At 34.7% G+C, this 17775-nt stretch overlaps 2 protein-coding genes across 4 annotated transcripts; one reads left to right on the top strand and one right to left on the bottom strand.

Moving 5' to 3' along the window:
• Nucleotides 1-136: 136 nt before the first annotated feature.
• Nucleotides 137-7268, top strand: LOC18605820 (uncharacterized). Of its 3 annotated transcripts, none has more exons than XM_088804559.1 (15): nucleotides 137-477; nucleotides 652-955; nucleotides 1065-1157; nucleotides 1239-1329; nucleotides 1976-2042; nucleotides 2755-2797; nucleotides 3211-3382; nucleotides 3481-3579; nucleotides 3687-3755; nucleotides 4045-4183; nucleotides 4443-4644; nucleotides 5114-5223; nucleotides 5379-5418; nucleotides 6194-6402; nucleotides 6936-7268. In XM_088804559.1, the coding sequence occupies exons 1-14, from the start codon at nucleotides 343-345 to the stop codon at nucleotides 6376-6378; spliced, it is 1749 nt and encodes a 582-aa protein (XP_088660685.1). In that variant the 5' UTR covers nucleotides 137-342; the 3' UTR covers nucleotides 6379-6402; nucleotides 6936-7268. The 3 variants fall into 3 exon arrangements, with proteins under 3 accessions (XP_088660685.1, XP_007039139.3, XP_007039140.3); XM_007039077.3 differs by having other exon boundaries at nucleotides 6982-7268; XM_007039078.3 differs by lacking the exon at nucleotides 6936-7268 and having other exon boundaries at nucleotides 139-477; nucleotides 5123-5223; nucleotides 6194-6613.
• Nucleotides 7269-7926: 658 nt separating this feature from the next.
• LOC18605821 (outer envelope pore protein 37, chloroplastic-like) lies at nucleotides 7927-10900 on the bottom strand. The gene is made up of 6 exons (XM_007039080.3): nucleotides 10270-10900; nucleotides 9614-9703; nucleotides 9048-9218; nucleotides 8679-8773; nucleotides 8324-8444; nucleotides 7927-8179 (listed from the first exon to the last, which is right to left on the bottom strand). The coding sequence occupies exons 1-6, from the start codon at nucleotides 10681-10683 to the stop codon at nucleotides 8045-8047; spliced, it is 1026 nt and encodes a 341-aa protein (XP_007039142.3). The 5' UTR covers nucleotides 10684-10900; the 3' UTR covers nucleotides 7927-8044.
• Nucleotides 10901-17775: the final 6875 nt, after the last annotated feature.

Raw genomic sequence — 17775 nt, forward strand, 5'->3', positions numbered from 1 at the left:
GCGGATATATACTAAAATTATGATTAGAATATAGTATTCCAAATGTAATAAATAATATATATAATAGTATTAACTTTCTAATTTGCTATAAAGAAGCCAAAAGCGTCTTCGATTTCATAAATTTCATCTTTTATTAGTTCAAAAGAAAAAAAAATTAACTCCAATATAAAAAAAATCAATTTATATCCTTACCACCGACCTTGATTAGATTTAAACAATAAACTCAAAAATTTTTGGAGATGACGTAATTTTCTGGTAGTGTTATTGATTCACTCTTCCGATTAAAGGGAAAAAGAAAAAAAAAAAGAAAAAACCCTAAAACCCCATTTAGCAAGAGGTGCAATGGGAGTGATAAAAGAGGGCAGAGTCTCCGGCACGTTGCCGAACGACGAGTCGTTTGCCGTGCACTTCCCGGGTTACCCTAAGACGACGGCTCGCGCCATCGAGACTCTTGGAGGAACCGAGGGGATCCTCAGGGTAATTTTATATAGTGTATATTATTTACCGTATTCAAAATTTCAATAACTTTTGGGCCCTGAAAAAAATACGCTTATAATTTTCATGCTTTTTTCCCCCCTTTGTGCAAGCTTTGGAGTGTTCATTTATAAGGCTTTTGTCTCTGCGAATTCAAAATTTTTTTCCTTCTTACAGGCTCGTAGTTCACAGTCAAACAAATTGGAGCTCCATTTCCGGCCAGAAGATCCCTATTCGCGTCCTGCATTTGGGGAGCTTCGTCCCTGCAACAATTTGCTGCTTAAAATATCTAAGAAGAAGTCCGCTGATGGCCAAAGTGCCGAAGCTTCCAGTAAAGTACGAGAGTGTTCGACATCAGGAGCAACTGATTCCGAAAATCCGAAACAGCCATCTCAAGCTGAAGTGCAGATATCGGAACAAGAACAAACGAACCTTTGTGCTGATATTGTTTCTCGTGTTTCAGAGGCTTATCACTTTGATGGTTAGAATTTTCATTTTATTTTTGTAAGAACAAACTAAGGCATATTATTGTTTTAGAAATGAAGCTTAGGTGATTTGCGCTTGTCTTGACTTTTGCTTTTTTGGCGAAGGAATGGCTGATTATCAGCATGTTCTCGCCGTTCATGCGGATGCTGCCAGGAAGAGAAAGAGAAACTGGGCGGAAGCAGAGGAGCCACCCTTTGGTGAGGTCTTTATAGTTATCACTTCAACATGAAATCAGAATTAACTTAGCTCTGTTTGGCTAATTTTTAATTGTTCTACAGAAAAAGGTGGGTTCATGGATGTTGATCAGGAGGATGTGATGATGATATTGCCCCCGCTCTTTTCACCCAAGGATATGCCGGAGAATATAGTGTAAGAAATCTTAGAATATAGTGTAAGAAATCTTTGGCATTTTTATTTGCTCATATCATGGGTGTGTTCTTTTTATTATTATTTTCTGATTTGATAAAGGGGAGATTCTTAACTTAAGTCCATAGTCTTAATTCTTGAAAGGCTTAAGTGTAAGACAAGGTGTTTTTACCATTAACAAGGTGAAGGACATTGCTCAATGTATTGATTTATAAGCTTTATGAATTTTTATTTTTCTAAAAAGATTAAAATGAACAATTAATCATATTTCTAATAAATAGATGTACTTATTGCTAGAAGATAAAGCTTTTAAACAATTTAGAACTTCATTGTGCAAATGATTGTATGAAAGTAATATTTGTTAGCAGTATATAATGTATCAATCCCAATGATGGTTGTTATTGAGAAATTAAAGGTGAAATTGGTTGTACTTCTTTTAAGACCTCTAAGAAGAAAGAGAGGCAGTGAAATTGGTTGTACTTCTTTTAAGGCCTCTAAGAAGAAAGAGAGGCATACTTTTAGCTATGGAGCAAATCTTATCTTTGAAAAATGTGTTTGATTTTGAGCTTTCTGGTTCTAGGTTACTTGGAAATTTTTACTTTAAAAACTTTGTTCTTTGAATTAATTTTTTAAGTTCTTACTATTTCAGGTTAAGACCATCAACCATCTTAAGTTCAAAAAAGAAACAAGAGGGAGTTGTACAAAATACTGCTGAGGTAATGACTTAAAGGTTTGCTCCCTCTGTCAGTTTTTCTGCAATTTACTGAACAAAATAAACATGCAAATGCCTGCTGACCTTCACTGCACATAAATGCAGATGCACATACTCAACCATGTACACTGCATATGTTTTGTGTCTGTGTAATAATTTATCTATATATATATATATATATATATATATATATATATATAATGAATCCACATGTCAGTACATTTGTAGTACTATTCTGCTGGTATGAAAATGCTAAGTGGAAAGTGCAGCTTATCTTTGGCTGTGTCATTTTCATAGGCAGAAAGGTCTCACTGGGCTGTTTGATCAAGAATATATAAAATTCTTCACTTGTTTTTTTTTTTCCTTCATTTTTCCAGTTATACCAAAGCTTCTCACTTATACATGCATATACCCAGTCAAAAGCTTACGAGAGTTCCCCTTTCTTATTTGATGATAATGTTGAGCTAGAATTTGGTTGTTACTTCACTGAATATGGAACAAATGAAGCTTTGCTGATTTAAGTTTGTGGTAGACATCAATCCTTTTTTCTTTCTTTTCTATAATACTACTTGTTGAGCTTATTAATACTCATATTTTCTTAAAGAAACATGACTGCATACTTGGCAGCAGTAAATATCTTCCTCTCTTTTCAACACATCTTATCTCAGTCAGGATGAGAGATGTTTGAACTGACAATTTGATTTCCTTTCATGCAGGTTGATCTAGAGCCAGGCCTTGCAATTGATTTCAACATTAAAGATATCCTCCTGATCACATTTTACTTTTCTGCTGCATATAATATATTTTTCCAATAAGTAGAACTCAATATACTTCTAGCTCATATTGGTTTTATATTCAATTGGATTAACCCTTATTATTTTTTTTTTTGAAGAAAATATTTTCTGATTATTTAGTAAGAGAACTTTTATTCTCTATTGATGCCCTTTTGTAATGGTTTCATGGATAATATTTTGGCAAATATTGATGGAAATGGATTAAATAGAAAGTGCAGCCTGTTTTTTGAAAATTTGATGAGATTTTGGATCAATTTTCTGGCACTAATAAGATTAATTTCCCCGTATTATAATTTTTTTTTTAAAAAAAGAATGTGTCTAACTTGGATGCTGTACAAATTTTATTCTCCATCTTTCTGTTGGACTTAGCATTCTCACAGATTCCTAAGAAAGTGAATTGGGAGGAACTTATAACTCGAGGCTCAGAGCAGTGGGAGTGGCAGATGATTGTATCTAAACTCTTTGATGAACGACCTATATGGCCCAAGGAATCTGTGACTGAGCGCTTGCTTGATAAAGGTCTAAAATTTAGCCATTTGATGCTTAAAAGGTCTTGCCTGAAAACTTGCCCTCCTATTTATTAACGGATTCATTCTTGGGACAGTTGAATTTTCTTCATATGAATCTTATCTTTCTCTGTCCTTTTAGGCTTCTACTTGGGGTCGCTTACTACTTTTCAAATGGACCATTTCTGAGGTTCTGGATCAAAAAGGGATATGATCCTCGCAAAGATCCTGATTCTCGCATGTAAGAGTTCTTCTGGCAATGATCTCCTTCTTTAAACATATGACATGCTTTAATGGCTTCCATTAAGTCATTTGTCGGATGCTTACTTCTGCATTTTGTTTTACCAGATATCAGAGAACTGAATTTCGTGTACCTGAACCATTGAGGAGCTATTCTGATGCTAACACAGCTAACAAGTAAGTTGATACTGATGTATTTACCTTTTCCTTTAGACATGTTGAGCATTTGAGAGTTCAGGTTTTATGGACTCCTGCTGCTGCTAGGTCTAGAATATAAGAGAATTTTATGGCCATCATTTATAACAAATTATACTGTAATAGAATGAAGGTGTATGCTCATCGAATTGAATACTTAACACTGACATGAATCACATGACATTCCATCGCATCCAAAATGCTTGTGCTGAGTTTTAACAGTTGGCATTAGTGTGAAGATGATTTCTTCTAATAATTTTTTATTACACAGATTGAAGCATAAGTGGGAAGATTTATGTTCGTTTCGAGTATTTCCTTACAAATGCCAGTCATTTTTACAACTATTTGAACTTGATGATGATTACATTCAACAAGAGATAAGAAAGCCTCCAAAGCTAGCAACATGCGACGTGAGTCTATTATCTTGAGTGTTGGGCACACATGTGTTGGTTAATTTATCTCTGATCACGTCCTCTGGATTTTTTCTTCTCTTTTTCTTTTATCTTTTCCATAGGGGGGATGTCTGTGGGTGTGGTTATCGGAGTCGTAGGTGATTTAGGTTTGTTTTTTGGGGTGATGTCCTCACACATTTCTTGCATACAAGTCCATAAATGCTTAATTTTGCAATTTTAGACAAAATATGTTTAGGTTTATTCAGATACTTTGCAGTCTAAAACAGGATGGTTCTCAGAGTGTGTGCTTGATTGCCTGAGACTTCGTGTAGCAGTGAGGTTCTTGTCAGTATATCCCAAAGATGGTGCAGAAAGCATACGGAAATCTTACTCTGATGAATTTGAGAAGTTAAAGAGGTCATGCATTTACAAGGATGTCTTCAACTCTCATCAACAGGAGATCCGGCGAACTAATAGAGGTTCAAATAAGTAGCCTTTTTTTTTTTTTTAAGTTTATCTATTTCTCATCTCTTGTTAGTCTTTTATTTTTATTTTGTGGTTAATTTAACCGCCCCACTTTTCATATTGCAGTCACCAATATTGCAGATAATCTAACATACTTAATCTATGAAAATGATTTAAAATTGTTGTTATTGAATGTGATTTGCATATATTTGTGTAACTCTATTTTGATATATGCTTCTATTTTCTTGAATCTATTTATATGCCATATACCTCCTTTCTTGCTGCAAATTTTTGTTTTCCATGTTATTTAGTTTCTCCCTGGCCCACAATACTTACTACTTACACATTTCATTTTCCTTTTTCTTATTGAATTTTTGTGACCGTTCAACCAAAACTAGATTGTGATACTTCATATATCTGATTGGTTTTACTAGCTGCTTTAGACCAATCATCCAAGTTTCAATATGCTAACTTAATATCTAGAGCTTATAGGTGATGAAGATAAAGAGAGGCCCAAAAGTTCTGATAACGAGGAAGATGAAATTGACGCTGATGATGATGAGGAATTGGATGTGTATGAGACGCTTAATCTGGTAAATCATATATTTGTTCTTTGTTATAGTTTTTACATTCTTGTCTACACTCAGCAAATCATGATATTTGTTAATTTATGCTTTTCTCCTTTTTTCTTATTCTTTCCAGAAGAAAAAACTAAAAAGGAACTTTTTTGATTTTTTTTCATCTGTAGGGTGGTGAGGATGATGAAATCCCTCTGCAACCAGATACATGTATCCTTGAATCATGCCAGTTTGTGCTTTTGTTCAAAGCCTGTGTCTTTGAAATAAAGTGGTGGTTTGACCTTCAGCCCGCTTTCAAACATGAGTATGAAAAGCTGCAAAGGACATTTTCTCTATTAAATTGATATAAGTTGGCCTTGACTGTGGGTTTAAAGCTTTGCAATCACTTTTTCATATTATGCAATTTAATGCAGGCTGCAAGGCAGCATAAAAAACATTCTAGATTACCGAAATTGGTGATAAGCCCAAGACAAGAAACTTTTGACTTAAAATCAGTGCTTCTTTTTACCTATAGTGAGCTACCATTAGGCCATCGCCTTTTGCCACAAGTGTAAGCGGGCTTTGATATAAGTTTATAATATAAATTTGGCTTGTTATGTTGTCTAAGATTGAAAAAGTGATTGCAAATCTTTTAAGCTGAACTTCTATGACTACGCAGACTAATTCAGACCTCTTGTAGAAGTGCTGGTAATTCATTCAACATATTCAAAGTTTTTAGTATATACAACTTTTTAATCATAAGAGGTTACTCCTCATTTGTAAAAAAGTGTTTGTGACTTTTTAAAGTATTTTAGGCCATCTTTTCAACCTTAGACAAAGTATCTCAGCTTATCAATGCACGCATGGATGCACAAACGCAGACAAGCATGCAAGCACATGCATACAGACACATGTAGATATGATCATTTATATACCTGTGTAGTTTTTGGATTTGTCCGTATCTGGATGTTCTTTGTCTGCTTGAGATTTCCTATATATTGCTTAGATTTAGATATGGAAAACAACTCAAGGACATATTTGCAAGAGCTTTTTGGCAGCTTCCCATCTGTTGTTGGTGGTGATGCAATACAAGCTGCAGACATTAGTGATGGAGAATATCAAATATATGAGCAATTTAGTGATAATAACTACTCCGATGATGATGATGATGACGACGACAATTACAGCTGACATTCTTAACCCAGAGGTTTCCTGGTAGTTTTCCCTCCATTGTGCTTCGTTTTACTCATTCTCCAGGCTTCAGTCACAGCACAAGATCATCATAAATATGATTAAACTAGCTTATAATTTCAAATTATGCAAGACTTCTACTGGAATGTTTGTTAATTCATTGGTTGGAGAAAATAGCTAGTGTTGTTGGATCATCATGTGAAGGCAGATGCTGGTTCAACTGCAAGATTTCTAATATTTCTCTCCTAATTTCCTAATAATTTGCAATTTGCATCTTATCAATGATTGCATACTCCATTGCAGGATGCTCTGACAGTCACTATAATTTCATAGAGCCATCGGTTTATTCTCCTTGCCCTTCCTACATTTTTATCCTTAACACTAAATTTTTTTCCAAACAACTCAAACTAATTACAGAAAAAATTTTAGGTAGTTATGAGACTTCAAAATAGGAGAACCTAACCAATTGGAGCATTACACTTTAGAATTTCTCCTTTCATGTTTTCTCTTTATTTACTGCCTTCTCGAACGAATCGGACATTTACATTGTTTTGCAGCTTATTGGTCGTTGCTTTTTCTTGGGTAATGTGTATATGTTTACAGATTCTTGAAGCTAAAACATGTGATAGGGTGCTGAAGCTGCATTGCAGCTAGTCTTGCAAGCTAATAGAGAAGGGTGACTATATATCTTCATGTTCTTCTGCTCTTAAATTATGAATTATCAGGTAAACTTTTGCAAGGTTGAATGCACAGTTGTATATCCCATTATGTCTGTTGATCTCACACACGATGTACCTTTTGATTTTGAGCAAACACAAGGCAATTTTGGGATACTCGAACTTCATACCAATTTTGGGATAAACAAAGTTTCTGGTTTCCAGATTTTCTTTTGGCTGAGCTGGTTTGGTGACTAATAAAGAAACATTAGGGCTCGAAATTTCTACCCTAATTTCACCCCGATAAGTCAACATAATTCAATCTGGTTTCCGGATTTTATTCCATCGTCTTTGTAGTGCATTAAGATTCATTTTGACCAGCATACGTACTCGCAGCTTGCCATCATGCAAGGCAAGACAAATGACTTGGAAAGCCACCGAACGTCACAGGATAGCTTTTATTGTTGCAACGTGCAGACTAATGCTAGTGGGTTGGAAAAGCACGTAATCTTGGAACTATTAATGCATTTACTGTAACTGCAAATCAGCTTCGTGATTTGTTAAAACCAGTTAAGCAGCTTTCATATAGGCGCAATTGGAAAGTGATCTGTTGGGAAAGCAGCTAAGTTGTGTTGCTGGTTTGTTGCCGTTGCTATTTCACAAAGCGGAAATTCAGCGTAGATTAATTGATGGAAACCAGCTTTGCTCCTGTTTAGCATACGACATGCGGTTGTACCTAAGACTGAGCAAAATATCCAGATCTCTTTGTAATCACACTTTTTAAAACTTCCAATTTCATCTCACTTCATGGTTACTCCATAGCCGGGATTAATGTCCGCAGAGGTGCATCAACCCATTCATAGCCAGAGAAGGAAACCATTTTAAGAGTAACTTTATCAACCAACTGATGTCATTATATAGCAATAAGCATCATTACAAGGTGTCCTAAAACTATGCCATTATAAAGAGAGAATGTATGAGAAAGGGGGAAAGGCTGTCCCACAGATGGCCTACAATATATCCCACCTCTTTTTAACACGGAACATTAACACTGATGACTTAATGTCATCCTGGGGTACCTGGAGCATAAACTGGACTTTCATCTTCATTGGGGCTGTCTTTGCCTTGCCGTTTTCATCTCCAACCTGAAATGGTGATATTAAGAAATTTCCAAGTCATGCAAAAGCTCTCATTAAGGGAATCTCAAGCATACAATGTGGCCTTGCCTTTTATGACAACAAAGTTCAGGATATAGAAAGCAACAAAGTTAAGCAAATAGAAGAGCTTACCCATAGAGAAGCCCAGCCGAGACGAACCTCTGAATCATAGCCAGCTTTGAATTTGAAGTCTTTGTCATATGTGTGCTTGTACACAGCACTCCAATAGTCTGAATCAAGATTGTACCAGTAGCTGCAGATAAATACAAAAACTGGCTCAGAAAACACTTCAATAAAAATAGACATTGCATGAAAAAGAACTCTCTAACTTTCAGGCATTCCTAAGATTCTCTTAGAAGTCTATTTTCCCATAAATATGTTCCCACATATATCTGATGCAAAAACAAAATAACACTGCATCCATAGCCAATAAGCACAAACAATTCCAAGACAGATTCCAAAATTGACAGAGAGAGGGAGTTCTAACCTCAATTTATCAGATGGACTGAAACGTCGCTTGAATGCAAATGATAAAGCATTTGATGGCAGTGAAATGCTAGGAATAAATGACATTGCCCCATCCTGCAATTTGGATAACCATCAGAACCATCTACTAAAAACAAAGCACTCAAAAAGATAGAAAATTTGGACATCCATAATGTTTCCGACCCAACATTTCCTGTGAAGGAGGTTATCAGTCACCTAGGTCAAACATTGAACAAATAGCCATCTAAGTTTTTAAACAAGAAATATACCAGTGCATCACCCATAGAAGCTAGCCCAGCCTAGGCCATCAATCAATAGGTAGATAAACAAGCACACAAGCAGAAAGTTATAACACTGAAAGAAAAACCACCTTATATGAGTATCTTAGTTTCAGCTCCTCATCCTTGTAATGAGCAGCACAGACCCCATTCAAAATTGGACCTTTAAGAATTCCATTTATTGACAACGTTTTCGGCACTTCCTCCTCTTCTCTCTCCTCTAATGTGACTTCACCCATAGGGAATCTAATTGTTGCTTTGGGCTGCAGTAACAGGAAAGTAACAGAGGTAAGTAGAGGGAGAAAAGCTATGACCATGTTTAAATATATAAAAGTGAAAAAGAAGCACAGTGGAGTTGATAATGCATAGAATAAAAATGAAAGAGCACTACAATTGATCAGGTGTTTGTGTGATGCAAAAGGAGGCATAGTTTTGGTTGATTAATGCATAGAGACAATAACAAATATTTTTCAAACTTAATGTTATGATAAATACCTAGCAGAACTAATATAAATAAATAGGAAAAATAGGAAAAACAGCTTAAAGTGCTGCCAAACTACCAAGTATCATCTGAGAACAGTTAGTTTCCCAAATTTCCTAACCTTAATATCAATTGATTGATATTGAGTAGCACGATACTAGTATAAATAGTACTCACCAAACCAACATATGGAACAGGAGATGATACTTCAACAGCATAGCTGGGATCAGCAAGATTTGCAACCATTGCCACCTCACCTTGTTGTGCCTAAGAAAAATATATGAGATATTAAGCAGACAGCATATATGGCTTGAAGTAATATTCATTTCAGCACTCAAACAACTATTATCATAGTGTTGGCTTCAGAAGCAATAATTATTTTCTGATTCCCAAAGGCATATATCTCATATTAAGAAAAGAAGAAAGGTTTTTAAGATAAAAATCCAAATGCAAAAAGAATGCTCAAAGGGGTCTTCAAGTAACAAGACCAACTTGTCCATTATACGAGAGCAGAGTCCTGTAAAACCCCATCATCAATTTATGAACATTTGCACCTCAAATGTTCAAAAACCATCACCAACCAAATCCCAAACCTCTAAATTCTCTTTTGTAGCCTAAGAAGAGAAATTACAATTGAACTCTGAAAATCTGCATCTTAATAACTATCACCAAACCAAGCAATCTCACAAATTACTCATTCACAGCAATAAAGGGTAAATAAGTAGGGTCACATAATACTCTGAAGCTTTCAATTTTATATACTTTTCAGTAACAGAAGCAACTGAAGCACTACCACTAAGCAGAACACAGGTCTCTAAAGGAAAACGGCAAACCTTGACATCATGGGCAGCATTGAAATGCAACATAGGACCGACATCGAAGGAGCTCTTGATGAGGGCATTTTGTTCTTCAGGATCGTAGTGGATAGATAAGTACTTTGAAGTTAACGCCAATTGGGGGTCCGAGATCTCGCGTTTGCTGTTGTTGACGAACGAGAGTTTAAGCTTGGCAAGGTTGTCAAACAGCTTACACGACACCTTGTGGAAGAATATGCGGCTGTCACTGTCAAACTCTGAAGTCACCCTGAGGGAAGGTCTTTTTGAGAGTAAAGAGAATAAATGATTGTGCTTAGTGGGTGTTGAAGATGGTGGCGACGGCTCTAGCGGCGGCGGTGGAGGCGGCGAGGGTGGTAGCGGCGAGAGTGGCGGGATTAGGTAATTGGGGTTCTGAGCAGATGGTTCCAGCATTGCTACTTTTGGTTTGGTTGGTGAATAGTGCAGGCGATGTCTTGTCTCAAAGGCTTAAAACTCTGGTCTTTGGTTATTCCTCAAGCCATGCTTTTGCTTTGTTTGAAAGAGAGAGAGCCCTCCTTGGGATTGTTGTGGGGCCAGCGTTTGTAGGCGGAAATTTTATTGCAAAAAATATTTGGGAAATTTCTGAATTGTGATTCCCAATTTTTTTTGAAACAGAATGGCTCTTCCCTAACTCCTCAGGAGTTGACTTGAAAATTGAAATTTAAAACTATACAGTTGCTTGTAGGACTGGCAGTTAGGCATAGAGTATTGATATATGCATGTAAAATAAATAAAAAAAAATTAAAATGTTATATTTATTATGTGATATAAATAGAAAAGTTATTACTTTTAATTTAAAATTTTAATATATTAGTTAATAATGCATCATTTCAAATAATGTTTTTATATACTATTTTATTAATTAAAAATTAAAATAAAATTATATTTTATATAATTGGACATGTCTTAATTGTGTCTTAACCAAATACATTATAAACATATAAAAATATATTACATACCCTGTAATGCATGTCAATTTGATTTTATAACGATAAATTCGTTATTGATACATAATAAAATTGATTATTTATATAAATATAAATAGATTTTATTATAAATTAAATCGTATAATTAAGATAATAATATTATACTAGTATTACAAAGTCAACATAAATTTCTTTTTATATTAAAATTCACCTAATTCTTGACGTGTATATAAATAAGACAGAATTTCTTTTCTAATATTCTATAGAAGAGTGAGCTCAAATCTAGAATTTTTGTTTAATTCATCACTGTCTTTGTATATTTGTTGAATTTCTAGCAAGGACATAACTTTATTAACGACTCCTAGTCTTTGTTTTATAATCAAAAGAGCAAAGGCTCTATAAATTTCTGATAGTAATTAGTAAAAGCCCAAATGGAGAAAATTGAAACCTTTCAGCAAGCCTCCGTCTCTGTCACCTCTCTGGGCTTAGATTGTGGCAGTTCTCAAATGTTTGGGTTTAAACCCAAAGCCTGCATGCGGGTTATCCACGCTCCACTAATCCCAGAAAAGGAACAGAATATATATATATCTAAAATTAATTATGAAATTTCGTTTTCTTTATAAATACTAAATTATGTGGTAGCTAGAAGATTGCGACAGAAAAACTTGAGCTTTTTAGGTGTATTTGTATTAATTTTGCTAGTAATTTCAACTTTTTAGAGTTCATGAATAAGTATATGGATACCATTTGACTCTTTTACTATAATTTGTTAGTTAAATCAACAAAAAAAAACTTATTTTAAGCTTCACAAGCTGCATGCCATTGTTAAGGTATAATTAATAAATTAATATAATTATTAAACTATCACGAGTTGATTATATGAGCTTCGTTTGTTAAATATCTCATTATCCATCTTAATAAAATCATGGAAACAATATTTTCCATGTGTTTGGTCACAGCAAATTTTATCTCTTATAAGAAACATATTTAGTGGATGCATGGTACGTATATAATTGGTGTTGCTGATTAATTATTAGAAAATTTTCAATCAGTAAAAGACCTGTCTTATACCATGCATTCAACATGCAATTCCACATCCTATAAAGTACTGTCCATGGCAAAATTAAACACATTATCACATGTATATTATAGATATGTCGATAAATCCCTTTCAATTTTACATCAAAATAATTTTAAGTTCATTAGTTTAAAAGTTATCAAGTAATTAATTTTCTTGAAAGCAAAATGTGCTTACATGTTCCAGTTTCCCTGTCTCATATCCCACGTTCGGCATACCTTAAAGAACAAAGATCTTATGCAGCGATAGCTTTTAGCTTTGAGTTGTTGCAACTTAGGCAGATTCTATATAGCTATTTAATTATAAAAAAAAAAAATGAGATATGGTAGTCAAGAAGATCAACCTAGATGCGATGATAAGGGTCCGGTGAGCCATTGATATGTATAATGAAACTGCAGAAACTATGCAGTGGATCAGGCAAGTTGGGTTACCAACAGATTTTGCAGGAGTTTCTGCTTTAATTATAAGCCCTCTTCCATTAAGTTTGATCAAGATGAAACCCTAGCTTCCCTCCCTTGGCGCAAAAGAAAGATAACCTAGAAGGCTGCAACAGAATTTGTATTTGATCAAGCTGTTCAGAAACAACATATATACTTCCCAAAGGGAAGAAAGAATATCATTAATCATGGTACAGTTTAACACTGCAGTACAAGAAAGTTTCTGCTTGAATTAAGGGAAGTTTATTTCCTCTCTTATGTACATTGAATTTTTTACCCTCTCGTACTACAAAGAAGGAACTATCATTAGAACAACTTATTCACAAAAACAAACAGATATATGTGAATTTGTTTTTGGTAAATTACACACGTCTGAATTGAAAGTCACAGAAGGGGGAACAAGGAATGGGAAGAAAGGAAGCAATTCACTGTCAGTAAGCAAAAAATTTTATTATTCAATTCACTGTCACCATTGCGTTCTAATTAAAGTCAGCCTGCATGTTAGAGAAGAGACGCTTGAATAAGTTAAACCGATCTTAGGCTTGAAAAGCCTCCTTCCCAGAAATTTGGGGATGTCCTGATCTTTAGAAAGATTAATGGAAATTAAGGATAATGACTAATGAGACCTTTGGTGATTAATCTTCACTAAAATCCAAAGCTGGGAAAGGAAGCATCTTTCATAAGTATGCCAGAAGATCGACTTGAAATTGATCATAAAATGCAGTACTATGCAGTCACTGTCATATTCTATATATTGGTTTGACAGTTTTATGTTTGGAACCAAGTTCTAGCTAATTAATAAAAGTCATCCAACAAACTAAAATGCAATTAATGTCTTTTGTGAAAATTAAGAACTGATCGCGTAATGTAAAAGCAAAATATATACTATATGTATTTATGAAATTGTTATAATTGAGAGAATGAGGATTTAAACTTTGCTCTTTTAAGTAAAGAATTATGTATCAATCAATAAATCAAAATAATATAAATTAATTAATATACGCTACGAAATTATAAATGCTTTCAATCTTATTATATATTCTCAAACATCTCTAAAATCCCATTCTCATAAGATATAAGATAAAATCTGAAAATTTCAAAATTCGTATTAAATAGAACGATGTTTATGTATTATTGAATTATATGTAATTTATTGATTTTGTGTGCTGTTGACTTGCGGTGATTATTTTTTTCATAAAGACAAATTTGAGTGACATGTCAACTTATATATTATGTAAATATATCAATTAATGATATTCGTAAATATTAAAGAGAGTAAAATGCAATTAAATCAAAACATGTGGGGCGGCCAAGGTAAAAGCCCGCCAGAAATCTAAAGTTTATTAGCTTGGACGGCCAAAGCAGATGCCCAGGGCGGCAGACTGTATACTTAATTATACTACTATAATATTAGTACTTATGGGAGAATTTCATTTCTAATGAGGTAATTACCTTATATATGCTTTACATTATTGTTAATTATGTATATTTATGTGTGGCAATACTTTCCCTCACTTCATTTTGTGCGAAAAATTCGTCTGTTAAGGAAAATGCCATAAAAGATCGAGCAGAAGCAAGTTACCCTCCATGTAGAAGTAGTTTGATGCAGGAAATTTGCTAAGTAAATTAACAGTTACAGAGTTCTGTAATGGCATAGATCCTAGTTGTCAAACTCGAAAAGATACCTTAAAATTAATGCAGAGGATTTTGATGTTTAGATGAAGGTGACAATTTTGGTATATATATATATGTGTTCTAAAAGTGATTAAATTAAAGCAAAAACTAAGCACTGACTCGGTCAGGCGTCTATTGTGCATTACCGTTTACAACAAGATAGGTGGGAAGACAAGTTTTTCAGTATTGAAAGAGTTACTGTTGCTGTTAATCATCATATGTTTCTCCAGCATCCATGAAGATTGAAGGCAAAAGCCTAACTTTCTAACCCCAGAAAAATTTAAAACAAAAGAAGGAGAAACTAAGCAAATACCCATCAGATATATAGTTGAAAACTAGCGATCATATGAATTGAAGGATAATGAACTCGTAGAGATCCAAAGAATACTGAATGGGGACTGGGTGTATGAATTAGTTTCTGCTGGAAGATGACATTCAAGAAACAGAAAGAAGTTCTATCTGATTTGATGATATCCTCCATATGTATTCAGTGTGAAATTAAGTTCTTTAATGGCAGCACTGTTTAAGCATTTTCAAATCAACCTAGCTATTCATTGCAGCAAAACAGGAGTGAATGCAAAAAGCACCTGAAAAGGTTAAGGAAAGGGGGAAAACGTCGGAAGGTGAGATTTACATATGGAAGAGAAAGTTCATATACAGTAATTACCATGGTTTTGCAGCATATGTAGTTTCCCCAGAGCTTACTTTCTTGTTTCTTCATCAAAACCAGATATAAAAAGAAGCATACAAGAGTGATATTGATTCGGCTCGCCTCGAATCTTCCCATTGTATTTCTGAAGAAGATGAGCCGAACCAATATCACGCCATGTCTACTCCTCCAGGACCACATGTATATGTATTTGCTTCGGTGAGCTTTTTCCATCCCACGACATAAACTCAGTTGTCTTCCCCCGATTTATAGGAGAGTGAAGGGTCTTTCAGTCCCTACACTGTTTGATGGCTCCTTCAACCAAGGACGAAGGATAAGGAAACACCATAATTGCTAAGCATATGGAACATTTATCATGATTAAGATTCAGAAATTCCACTAGCAATCGCTTTCACAATTGTTTACAAACTCCCCATGGTGGAGGATTTTTCTTTTTTCTTTATTCTTGGCACGTGCATTTGTATGAACAGTATGCGTAGCCATTGATGTCGTAAAAATGCGCATGTCATGGTGAAGGAGTCATTGAATTTGAGCCAATCACCAACAGTGAAAACGCATGCCTCCAGCAGTGACCGTGAAACGATTATTTGCATTTCCAAAAATGTTACCAAAGTCGGCATACTTTTATCTGTTTGATAGCAAATGATCATCTTCTAATCTGCACATACGGTTTGATTCTCAAAGTCGGAAAGTTGATTGGATAATTAGAATTAATTTATTAAAGCTGCAGGTCCCTCCACTTGTGCCTTTCAATCTGGTTCAAACAATGGAAGCCATTAACAGAAAAAGACATAAAGTTGAGGATAGGATTTAATTTGTTATGATTTTATGAACAGCTTCTTGTCTAGGAAAAACCTTACTCCCCTCTGTCTAGGGTCGAGTCTTGAGTGCTTCGAGGTTTCGATGAGATATAAATTTATGGACAGCTGTTTTTAATTAATTAAAACTGCACATTCCACTGTAGTCTTCATGTGCTTGAATTCCCTGGTGCGATTATCAGTAATCAAATCTATGGGACACCCTAATTTTTACACCTTCCAACAGAAGGAAAAGGATATCTAAGCCACGAATCTTAAAATAAAAGAATGATCATCATCTCCAGCTTTTGAAATTCAAAGGTTCCTCTTTCTCTCATCAGAGAGGCTTTCTTAATTGAGCAAGCAGTCAAATAAAAGAACAAACGCAATATGCATTCATATGAGAGGTTCCGAGTAAAAGGAGGAGCATTAATCTTATAAATAACTATTTTTTTTCCGGTCATGTCTTCGATTATGGAGAGAGGTGATGAGGGAGATCAACATGTGATCGTTGAAGCATGTGTTAGCATATTAATTATTCTCAAATACTCTTGTCTTGACAGAGAAGCAACTTATAGGCACGGAAAGCTTCAACCATAAAACATCGGAATATTGACAATAAGAGAGTTCAACCATAAAACATCGGAATATTGACAATAATTAAGAAAAGAGGGAGAAGAAGAAGGAAGCAGAAGAACCAAAAGAAAAGGAGTACATGCTAGTGAAACTATGTGTGTATAAAGCTAGCAGCCACATGGCAAAAGAGAATATAGTTTTGATGTCTAACATACAAAGTCAATAGGGAAAAGTTGAGGTAGCTGCCACAGCGTCACTGTCATTGGAGTGTTTCTAAACGTACGGATAATTTGAACAGTTATATATTTAGTTTGATTTGTTGGTAATGGTGGATTTAAAATGTAGGTTAGAATATATTCGGTGATGGATCAATTTTGTCCTTGTTATAATTAACATTTAGTTTAGTTAGGTAAAATTCACCGTATCTATTACTTGTTCGAAGTCATAGGTTGTCATCCATGGGAACTAATAGTGGGTTGTATCAGTGGGGGGTTAGTGCTAATTTATATAATTAGGTCGAGGGAAAAGAAAAAGAAGAAGAAGAAGAAGAAGAAGAAAACGAACGAGAAGTGGTCCCTTACACCCTTGTATTCAGTAAGTTTCGATCTATTTATGTTTGTTTGCCAATGATAGACCGAAGGTGGAGAGATCTGTTGTATGTTATGGGCCCAAGGATGGTTTCATTTTGAGGTATAAAATGTGATTTGCTGCTTGCCTTGGAGAGATGCGTTGATGCCTAAACTGAGAACTTTGGGAAACGGTGTCAAGCTGAAACTTAGGGAGCATTTGGTATGGTGTAAGTGGAAGACATTTTCTACAATTTAAATGGCTGCAATCACTTAGCAACGTTTGGTTGACAAAAAGAGAATGTAATGTGTTTACAATTTTAATCACATTATGATGAGAGAAGGGAATGTCATTTCCTTCTCTCAAGGAGGGAAAGTAACTTTCTGTCTGCAAAGGAAAAGTTACATATTTTTTCTTTCCCAAATTGTCCATCTCACTCAACCCTCTTACTTTCTTCACTTTCTTCACTTTCTTCTTTCTTGCCTTCTTCACTTTCTTCCTTCTTGCCTTCTCCTCCTCCTTCTCACCTTGCCTTATTCTCCTTCTTCTCACTGTTCACAAGAAAGGTAGCTCGTCATCAACACATGTGTATCAAATTTCACCACTAAATTTAAAAATTAAAGAGATTGAGACTTTTGGTTTTATGAAACCTTAATTTAAATTTTTAAAAAAATTGGAAGTGTTTTGAGAAAATTTTATGCTTTTGATACTGAAAATTTGAGAGAAAAACATTTAAATGGTTTAGTATTGAAAAAATTTA

This window comes from Theobroma cacao, chromosome 3, assembly GCF_053813885.1.
Source record: "Theobroma cacao isolate CCN51 chromosome 3, ASM5381388v1, whole genome shotgun sequence".
Taxonomy (NCBI): Eukaryota; Viridiplantae; Streptophyta; class Magnoliopsida; order Malvales; family Malvaceae; genus Theobroma; species Theobroma cacao.

What these genes read in the sequence shown, in the direction of transcription:
- LOC18605820 (XM_088804559.1), top strand. Translation starts at nt 343, where the DNA reads ATGGGAGTGATAAAAGAGGGCAGAGTCTCCGGCACGTTGCCGAACGAC. An exon ending in AGAGGCTTATCACTTTGATG is followed by an intron (nt 956 to 1,064) that starts GTTAGAATTTTC and finishes TTTTTGGCGAAG; the next exon opens with GAATGGCTGATTATCAGCAT. An exon ending in TGTATGAGACGCTTAATCTG is followed by an intron (nt 5,224 to 5,378) that starts GTAAATCATATA and finishes TTTCATCTGTAG; the next exon opens with GGTGGTGAGGATGATGAAAT.
- LOC18605821 (XM_007039080.3), bottom strand. Translation starts at nt 10,683, where the DNA reads ATGCTGGAACCATCTGCTCAGAACCCCAATTACCTAATCCCGCCACTC. An exon ending in CTGTTCCATATGTTGGTTTG is followed by an intron (nt 9,219 to 9,613) that starts GTGAGTACTATT and finishes CTGTTACTGCAG; the next exon opens with CCCAAAGCAACAATTAGATT. An exon ending in AACTAAGATACTCATATAAG is followed by an intron (nt 8,774 to 9,047) that starts GTGGTTTTTCTT and finishes TCCAAATTGCAG; the next exon opens with GATGGGGCAATGTCATTTAT.